The sequence below is a fragment of the Epinephelus moara genome, chromosome 3, assembly GCF_006386435.1.
Source record: "Epinephelus moara isolate mb chromosome 3, YSFRI_EMoa_1.0, whole genome shotgun sequence".
NCBI lineage: Eukaryota > Metazoa > Chordata > Actinopteri > Perciformes > Serranidae > Epinephelus > Epinephelus moara.
In genome coordinates, this window is record NC_065508.1 from 8,355,455 (window position 1) to 8,366,350 (window position 10,896).

The 10,896-nt window shown below is 41.9% G+C and overlaps 1 protein-coding gene across 1 annotated transcript in view; it reads left to right on the top strand.

Moving 5' to 3' along the window:
* stk10 (serine/threonine kinase 10) overlaps nucleotides 1–10,896 on the top strand; it is a 58,882-nt gene that overhangs the window by 13,304 nt on the left and 34,682 nt on the right. The window contains exon 2 of the mRNA XM_050040537.1: nucleotides 4,510–4,674. Coding sequence (XP_049896494.1) covers nucleotides 4,510–4,674 — 165 coding nt within the window. The remainder of the gene's footprint in view (nucleotides 1–4,509; nucleotides 4,675–10,896) is intronic.

The following is a 10,896-nucleotide window of genomic DNA, read 5'->3' on the forward strand; positions in this document are numbered from 1 at the left end:
GAAGTTGTAGCACGTATGGTTGATTTGTTATGAATTTTCAAAGTTTTGAACTTTAGACGCTTGCTGTAGCGCCACCATCAGGACTATTGGCTTGAGTTTACAGCTAAGGATATCTGGCATGAGACTGGACCTTTGTGCACAGTTTGGTGAGTTTTCACCCGTGGGAAGTATGATTTCCTTGGAAGAAGAAAGAAGAAGAAAGAAGAAGAATACCTAGGATTACAATAGTGTCCTGGCATCTTAGCTACCCGGACCCTAATAAGAAAATACAGGCAGAGAGCAGGGTCCTTGCAGATGAATACACCACCACACACTTCTGGTGGGTTATAAGTGATGGCTGACAGTGATTACTTCACAGTTTTTAAGGAAAATTCTGCCTAGTGTACCTTTAAACTCCAGATTACACTTGTATAACCTATTAACATGCTTGACTCGCAGCTTTACACAGTGTTGTCTACTTTTTTAAATGTGTGACGGCACGTTTCAGTTTCTCTCTGAGCCTCTCTGACCTAAAGTTAGATTTGAGACCCTTTTATGCCTCAGAGAGCTCTGTTCTCAGACACACATTTTGCTTTTGCATCCTAGTATGTTAAAAGCACTAAACTCATTATTCCTCATGTATTGTTAAACTTCCTTGTCATTCTGCATTTGCGTATCCAGTGTTCTTTCTAACCTTAGGTTGTCTAGACATGAATGCAACATATTGCGAGACATTACGCACATGACCGGCAGAGATTCTATGTCAGGATGTGATGTAAGGTCAGCATACTCCGAACAAACCATAACAACATGGCGGAAAGTGTTGAAAAAATTAACTCGTGTGTACATACTGAAGCACTCACAAACATATACACACACTTGTGCATTGATGTCACGCTAACTCGTAGGATGTCAGGAGGTCTCATGTGAGACACAATGAGGCGTTTCAGTGCAATTTCCTCCCTGTGCACTGTATACACTTGGTAGGGTGCACACATAAACAAACATGCGTGTTTGCATACTACACTTGAGGGCCCTTGACATAATGCATTCCCCCGCACCACGCAGAAAAGCACAACATAAATGCATGCAGCTCAGGTCTCTCAGCCTGCCCTTTCTGTCCACTCTCCCAACCATCTGAGGGCCGGGGGTGCATTCCTGAACTTTGTCCCCACTGAGATGTAAAGGTGTGTGCGTGCGTGTGTGTGTGAATGCCCTTGTGAAGCTGGGGCAGGGTGTTGGCCACTGAAAAGTTAAGACTCTGTTCATATTTGTGAACATGACAAAGTTGATATCATCTATTCACTTGTACACGTGCAGAAAACGTGCAGACATGTTGTGATGTCGTGGCAGACATTCATATCTCATATCTTTTCTGTGAGACCAGTGTTCCACTGAAAAATGCATGTATGGTGATGTAAACCCCCAGACACAACATTACAATACCACTACTTGTTCAGACACAGTCAGTCAGCCATTGTTCTGTTAGTCTGTAGATCTGACACAGCATGAGAGACAAGAGGAGGACATGGTGAGATGGGCAGACAGTAGACGGGGACTGATAACATGGCAGCCTTGTCCTGTTGCAATAGAAGTTGTAGTCTACATTGTGAGCATGACTTAAACAAGGCATTATTGTTTATTAAATGTCCCCGAAAGATGCATTTGAATCATATGAAGAGCTTTTTCTTTGACGTATAACGCAGAACACCAACAAACATAGGTGCATATACAGCACCAGCAGGTCTGCAGCCACTTCTACTGGAAATCAGAGACCAGGCACAGAGTTTGTCGCGGCTGACAGTGTATGTGCAGGAGGGCAGCTGATAGCAGAGAGCTGAGATGTTAGCAGAGAAGTGAAAGTGTCTGGTCCCTCTGTGTTTACTGTCGTGGCTTGTTAACAGACTGACTGATGGCTTGATGGCAGGAGGAGACGTCCTGTTGACTCACACTGTGGGTTACCCTGGCGTAGGGGGCAGTTCGGCTTCTCTGGAACTCTGTTTGACAAACACACATAGCCACTGCGAGGCGGGATAAGTTAAAGAGTGTGTGTGTGTTGCTGTTAGCCGGATCTGTTTATTCAGATGTTTTCCCACAGCCCCTGTAGAAGCATGGAGGCATCAGACCCCCACTGGGCTGTTTAGTCTGACGTGTTTCTACAGGTCACTGGGTGGGCATGTGCATATGTACACGTGGCCTCCATGTCTTACCATGACATTTCACTGTCCAGATTTATTTTCTTGTTCATGCACCAACTTTCATTCACTCAGTTAAGTTCCTATCTGCTTCCTTATCCTTCAGGTATCTCCAGCTTCTTTTGCTATAGAGGTTTAAATGTGGAATTGTCTTCAGTCACTTCCTGTGATCTGTCATCGTTGGAGGTTTCTAACAATCATGCAGCCTGAATCACCACCTCTGTTTTGGACTCTATTTTCAGTCATGGCTTGTTGCCACTCGTGCTCTTGCGATTACGCCACTGAACGTGTGGTTCTTTTTGCATGCGCACATTAATGTCGTGTTCACCCACAAAATCCCATCAGTCAGCATTCACAACATTCTCTCTCACACAAGGAAGATCATGTGTTTGGCGCCTTGTGCCTCACTCTGAGTCACCGTATGGTTTGGGTGTTTTGATGCTTTCCAGAAAGGCACTGAATAATATGCTCATGTTTACATTCTCTTCGCTTTATCGCTCAGGATTACAAGGACTGAATGTCTATCTGTGTGTCTTAGTTTAGTCACACTCACCACTTCATGGCTTTTGTGGTTCCTCTTTTTTTCCCCCAGTTGCTCAGGGAGGGTGTGGAGTTCCCTTTCCTGTTTTGTCTCTAAATGTTAGTCAATATTTTAACGGTCCCACGTTTCTTGAGGTTTTGGATTCCCTTTGGCTTCAACTGAGGATGAAGAGTCCAGCTGGCAGAGTGTTAGACACGTGCAAGAAGCTGGATGTTTGGATTTTATTTTTAGGATTTTTATTTGGACATGGGACAATATGAAAATTTCACATCATCATTGTCCTCGCCAAAGTTTTTGAGATGTACAACATTATCCCAATAATCATCAAAATTTACTTACCTTTATCTTAGATTGTTTTTTAAGAGACAAATATTCTTACTGCATCACAGATAGGATACAGATCTTTTTAAGGGAGAATCAAATCATCTCAAAATGCCAGGCTTTTCAACTATTTGAAATGTCATCATAGCTTCCGATACGAAATATGCCAATGCTTGATCATTTGTTTTTTGAGCTTGATGCACATGCAGCCTGAGTCTCCTTTATTGTTGATTTCCCAGCAGTCTCTATGGCCCCTTTTACACTGACCGTTCTAGACGGGAGTTTTGGGCCGTTATTCTGAATTGCTGTTCTTTATAAAAGGTGCAATAGCGGGTTTTGCCCAAAAGCCGGTAGTGGAGGTAGTAACAGCACCATGTGAACATTTGTGTAAAAGGGACAGCTGGCAGGACAGGACAGCTGTGACGTTTTGACAACGTTTGAGATATATGGAGAGACTTAAAAAGCAGCTAGCAGCAGTTAGAAGCTAACTCAAAGAAGAACAGTGGCTGAAAATGTCCGCAAATGGGGGAGACAATGGGGTCTGGGTCCTCCTTACCCTCTGAGCGGAGGGCAATATCATCCACCATATAACTGGGATGGTAAATGATTGTTTTTGCCATGTTACGCCATTGTCATTGGTTAAAAAGTGCTGCAGACGGGTGTACTATATGTCACACTAGAGGCCAAAGCTGTTGTGTTAAATGTCACGCCTTTTTTGCATCCGGGATGCTGGCATGTTCTCTAAAATCACACACTGGAGTAGCATTATGTCAGTGTTGTTAGACTCTGTGTGAAAAATGCAAGGAGACTTCGTAGCGGGCCTGTAGCATGATCTGTGTCAAAAGGGCTTCTGGGGGGCAACCTCCAGCTCGCTTGGTGGAGTGTGCCAAGGTTTCTGCAGCAGCCTGGGGTCGATTCCAGTCCGTGGCCCTTTCCTACATGTCACCCCCCCTCTTTCTCACATATTTCCTCTCTATCTTAGCTGTCAGATTAATGGAAAAAATAATGGAAATTCACCACGATCAACTTATTGTGTGGTTGTTGTTTTTTTTTGTTGTTTTTTTATTGCTATCCATTATAAAGACATATATTGTCCCATACTGTATACGTATTTTACTGTATACATATTTTAAGTCTATGAAATAATAATAAAAAAAAAATGCTTGCAGACATGTTGAGAAACAGTGTGATTCATTCTCTTCACACCCCCTTCATATCACACAGCTACACCCTGTATCTCCCTCGCTATTAATATTTTCTGAGGAAGTCCGAGTGATAAAAAATACTCTCTCTGGAGAAGTGAAACTCTTAAGTTCATAGGATTCTTTACACTGAAAAAAACTCATTTATTTACTTTTGCTGAGAAAGAGTTTTAGCCCTAAGAGAGGACGTAAAATGCAAGAATCCATCATCAGGTCTAATGCCATTACTCATGCATGTTGAATGTAATGTTGTGCTTCTCTGTCTCTTCAGGCCAGGAGCAAGGAGACGGGAGTTCTGGCTGCAGCCAAAGTGATCGAGACGAAATGCGAGGAGGAGCTAGAGGACTACATGGTTGAGATTGACATCCTGGCTAAATGTGATCACCGCTACATTGTCAAGCTGCTCGATGCATTTTACCATGACAACAAACTGTGGGTAGGTAACACAGGAAGCCGGTTAGGATGACCAGCTTTGAGTGCAAACCACAAACTTTTTAACCCTTCTCTCTATTTTTTTTCATCTTGCCTTTACTGCTCACCTTCACACATTTTGCTCATTGTGGCACTTAAACTAGGCAAAGAAAAAAAAACATTGATAAGCTGAGTTCAGAAGGAATTGTGCTAAAACAGATAGTATGCTGCTGTGTGGAAACACTGTGGTCAAGGCTGCTGTTGTATTACACTGGTGCATAATGTACCAAAGTGTATCAAAATCTATCATCCTTTCTCACAAGATGTACTCTTTCCACTATATTGAGGAGTTTCTGTGTCCGTCCATCAAGTTTCTTTGCAGTTTCATGCAAAACTGAGCAATCAGCGGGGAAGTGGAAAAACAGACCTTTTCACCATGTAGGTTGGCAGGCTCGTGGGATGTTTCATTTCAGCCTGTGACTGCCTTGTTATTCTATTGCAACAGTATCTCATCCAGAGTATATTTCTCCTACATATGAAAGCTCTCGTGAAAAATAAAGATAAGAAAAGTAGATTGCCTAAATGAGGATGACAGACAACCCACCCGCCCCCACCCCCCTGGGTGACATAATGCATCAGAAATGACCCAATCCTCACCCCGATGTTACTGCAAGAATGAAGATCAATTTCAGTTCAGCGTTTTCTGCTGCCGAGTTATTTTCCCTCTCCCACTGGGTCAAGTGTTAAACTCCCTCTGTAATCTCCCACTCTATCTGGCCAAGAAAAATAATAGTGACCTCATGCTGGGGCACGACCTTGAATATCTGAGGAATTACAAGATAAGACTAAAGATAGTCATGTTACGTTTTTTTTACCCCTCGACTTGTGATATTATTATCAATGTAAGAAAAGAGTTTAGATTTAATGGTTGGTTTCTTCTCCAGTTGCTCTCCCCTCCTCAGTTAAAGAGACAACAGATAGGATTCGGTTTTTTTAGCATGGCGCCACCTAGCATCAGCGGTGTTGCTCGCACTGTCGCAACGATCAAATTGACCATGGGGGGGGGTATCACTGCCCGAGGGCTGTCATAGAATGGAAACGAGGATGTCAGCCGACCAACACTCACTACCCGGTCCCAGGTTGCGGCGATTTGCGATGCCGGCCAGCTAGGAATTAACTAGCAGCCAGTACAGTACAGTCCTCTCTGGTCTAGCTAACATTTAGCCGTGTTACTTACTGATCCATTAGAAAGAAAGCTAGCTGGACATGGTTTTGAAGCCTCTTTGGTCACAGAGCTCCCTCCATCTCTTGAACACCTGACTGAGGTTTACTCTTGTTTTTCCTCTTCTTTTATCACTCTCCTTTTTGCTCTTCTTTGCCTCCTCAGACAGACAGGAGCTTGTTTTCTTTTGCTAGGCCGTTTTACACTTGTCTCCAAACTTTGTCCGTCTGCCATTGTGCTCATGACTCAACTATCTCATGCCCAGCTCCTCATAAGGACCGGCTCCAGTCGCTGATTGCCTGACCGACCAGTTTCGCAATACATGACGCGTTTCCTGCCGTCAAGCAGATTCTTTCGCCAAAATTTTGGCACCAGTGGCAGAAGCTTATTGCAGAGATTGCAAAGCCACTAAGTAACCTATGTAAACGCTGATAGTCTGATTTTACTGTGAACACTACCCTGTGCAACCCACATTATTTTCATAATGATATATTTAGGAAAAGATGCTATCTGTTGCCTCTTTAAAAGAACAATAGTAATCGTTATGTATATTGTAAAATTTGAAATCTATAAGATTTCAATCCTGGTTGATTGGGCAACACCTGTGGTAACCATGTTAACAGCAAGTGTGGTTTACTACCACAGCAAACACTTATTAAGCTGCAACTTTGTCAGAAATACAACAGGCGATGAACACTGTTGTATCTGGTTACAGTGCAGCCAAACAAACTCACATTGTATTAATAAAGAAGAAGTCAGTCAATAATAGCTGCAACCATCGTCTGATCTGATGCCGTGCACAAGCAAGTTGTCAGGGCACAATAAAGTTGGTTATGTTGCTGAGAGGTGGAAGTGTCTTATAGGGGTAGGGGAAAAATATCAATACAGTATAGCATCACGATATTTTTGTGTGACGATTGTATCGGCAATCTACTTTTCTTATCGTATTTTTCATTATTATATAAATTATTAATTTTACAAATACAAATTGAGCTGTGGATAGCCTTCTAGAATAACATCATCAATTGCTTTTTCAGCCCACTAGATACATTTTGCTGCTGCAAACATGGCTGAAGTGAGATGAACTGACTGAAAACTTTATCTTATTAGATTATACAGACGTTGACAAAGATTTCCTTTGGGGACATAATTTACAGTTGAAAAAAGGCAATAAATCGCAGTGTATTTTATGGCAGTACTCAGCATATTGCAGCACATTTAAAATCAGAGTAATATTGTATGTTGACGTAAGTATCGTGATGATATCGTATCGTGGATCCTCTGATGGTTCCCACCCCTTGTGTCTGTGGCTTCTCTGTCTTCTTCCATCCACTTCTTTCATGCCAAAAATGACAATGGCCTTGTTTGTTTAAATGATCCTGAATAGTTTTCTGTGACTGCTTCACAGTCCAAAGGGAATGCTTTTAATTTGAAGCCAAAGACACAGAGACCAAAGACAACTACTATAAAGACAGAAAGTTTCTGGACGTAACATTGAATGGCTATTGCAGAAAAATGCAGGCCATGAATAGTTTCAAAAATGGGGTGGATTTCATGAAAATTGAAAGTATTGTAAGTATTATGTTAAAATTCTTGTGTCCAGCACAACTCAAACCTTTACTTTGCACACACATGTATACACACATATGGCTATGCCACAGCCCCAGAGCAGAGCTAGTCATGGATGTGTTGGCCATAACTAGAATTCCTGAGTGTGGAAGGTGAACGTCCTCATCAGTCAAAGCTCGACTGGGAGACTGTTAGTTTGTGCTGATAAGTCGAATGTACAAACATCCCTTCCTGCAGCATTTAAACCGCATGCTTCCTGTGTGTGTGTGTGTGTGTGTGTGTGTGTGTGTCTACAGAGTGTCAACTGTTATTTTAACATCTCACTTCCAAGCTGTGCTCAGATACCTTTGTTTTCTTTCTTTTAAATCTCACACATAATCATCTCGATCCCTTCGTAAACTGTTATGCAGCCTGTATTTTCAGCGCAGCCAACTTTTCTGGGTTAGTATAACTTACAGTCAGGATGGACATCTGAGCGTCCGACCGGCAGTAGAATAATTATATACAGCATGACAAAGTGAGCAAGCTCTGTCCCTCATGAGTCTGTGTGCTAGCCTCAGGATCTCAACAATTAGCCCAGTGGTTGGTGGTCAGGCCTCAGTAACCTCCGGCTGGGTGGACTGGGCAGGGGTGAAGTGATGCATTCCAGTGCCGACCCACCCGTTCTGCTTTCTACTGAGTAAGGGAAGGATAGAGGGAGAAAGAAAGACAGGGACAGACAGTGAGAGAAGGGCTGTTTGTTCCCGTTTCAGGAACAATCTGGTCTTGAGGCTAGAAGGGCAGCGAAGCCCACAGCGTGAGAAAAAGAGGGCCTTTAACATGGGGATGGGAATGCTGACATCAGCACACTGAGAAGAACGAACAGAGTGAGGGAGAGAAGGAGAGGAGGGAGGAGAACAGTTAAACAGATGAAAAAGAGATACAATAAACACAGAGGACAGCTCGCACACATTATTTAGAGGCATAGTTGAGCCTGCCTGGTTAAAGGGTTTGTTCACCCAAATGACAAAACAACACATCCTCATGTATCTCTTTTTTATTTTGACATGACCCTCCCAGAGATTTATGCCGCCACCCAAATACTAATAGAAGCCCTGGGGACTCTTTCTCCAGTGGAAAGAATCTAAAATAAAAACTGCATCAGCCAGAGTAATGGTGACACAAGACAAGATTTAGCTTATCAACTTTTTAAATGTATATTTAATATGCCTTGAGCACCATAAACATCTGCCTCCATTATATTGAGATGGAAGCAGGAATCTTAGAGACTCGTATCTTATTACCCGAGCAAAACCCGCTAAACTGCCTGCATGGCGAGGTGCCATTAGGGATAAGTGAGACAGTAAAGGGGTTATTTTTTGGTCATTCGGGGGAATCAGAGCAGAGATCCAGGAGCAATGTCTATTGAAGTAGATATACTGTTAAAATAGGTTGGTGCTTTTAGCAAAGTTTTGGTAATTTGGTCATAATAGAAGAAGAATATGGACAGTATCTATAGATTGATAAGCTCTTACAGAGGAGGTAACAGGTTAGACCAGGGTTGTCAAACTCATTTTAGTTCATGGGCCACGTACAGCCCAATTTCATCTCAAATAGGCCGGACCATTAAAACCATCGCACAATAACCTATACTGTACGTACCATCAGCTTCAGTATTTTTCCTTTTTTGCGTAAAGAATTACAAGTACTTTCTGTAGACGTTCATCCTTTTCCGAAACAGATGAACAGCCTTAAGAAAAACTGTACAGTTTCAACTGTATGTCTCAGTTTTTCCACATCCAGTGAGTCTACTTCTCACCTCTGAAGTAGGCAACATATTGTTTAACTCGCCCCTGAAACCTAGCGCCCTTAGTCTACTCATCTAGTGGGCCAGATAAGACTCTTTGGCAGGCCGGTTCTGGCCCATCTTGACACCCCTGGGCTAGACAGTAAAACTTAGATTTTGCAAGGTGCTTATCCATATGAGTATTTCATTTTTGTGTGCGTTTGTGTTCCCAGAGTCTGTTTATAATTCTTTTCAAGATAAGTTTGACAGTGAAGGAGGAGACGCTTGCTTGGTGTTTTTAAAGACAGTATTTTTTTAATGTTATCATTTATTTGCACGTACAGTGAAGTATACATAATGTCACCGGCTGTGGTTGCTTGGAGATTTTTTGATGACACTAGAATCCAATCGATAGAAGTCAGCATGTCGCGTCCTTGTTGGCACAACCTCACAGATCACTGAAGCATTAGTCACGTTCATAGACTGACAAAGTATAACAGTGTGTCCGTGCGATTCAGGTTTTATATGCTCATATTTCTTGCTTTATTCGGTATTGCAGTTTCTTGGCAAATAGCGTTTTACATCCTTCAGACTTCTGACACAATGAGGTGGGAAATCACTGTGAAAGTACAGAGCTGTGAATCGCAGGAACACTGCAATGTCAGCGATGCCTGCTCCGTTTATTCGAAAGCTTTTTGGATTTTGTAGAGTGTGTCTAATTTGGTTCAGCTTGACTCAAAAGAAAAGGAGAGGCACTCTGATTGATTTTTGGGTCTTCCGTGTGTGTGTGTGTGTGTGTGTGTGTAATCGGTAGAGCTTGTGTCTGCATGTGTGTTCAACCCATAGTAGGTATGCTTTGCATGTAGCTTGACCAGTTGGGGCACATTCTTCACTGCAGCACAACACATGATCTGGAATTTTCAGACAGGGAGAACAAATCAGGCAGTACAGTGTGTTCATACCGAAGCACAGATCATTTAATGTAGGTGGGTGGTTTTTAAACACGGGAGAAATAGAACTATTGTGTGTTTGGTTGGTGGTGAACAGGAATAAGGAAATGGTTTGTACTGAAATGTGTAATAAACCTCCCACTGGGTTTAAAACTAGATTATTTTATCAGCATTTCCTCAGCACTGCATGGAGATATAGTTGAAAACAATTGTCTCAAATTGATCATTTCGGCAAGAATCTAAAAAACAATGTTCATTTTAATTTTGGAACATAAACAAATGACATATACAATCTCGAACAAGACTTGACTTTTTTTTTTTTTAATGTGCTCTTCTTGCTGGTTTGAGGTGGGTGTGGCTATGTTGAAAAAAAGGTGATGTCACCACCTGCATTTCTAAACCAATTCAAATTTAACAACATAAGGCAAGGCAAGGCAAGTTTATTTGTATAACACAATTCAACACAAGGTAATTCAAAGTGCTTTACAGAGACATTAAAAGCAACAAGACACAATTTAAAACAATAAAAACAGTCAATTGAAAAGGGAAATAGAAACTGAGAATGATAGTGATAATAAAATACAGTAACATAAAATAAAAACAGGCTCAATACATTGCATCTAAGAGCAGTAAGAAGTAGAATAATAAAAGGCATAAATCAGCAGTGTGTAGTTAAAAAGTACGGGCAGTAGAATACAGCAGGTAAGTATTTAATCTAAGAGTACGCTTCAGTAAACAATA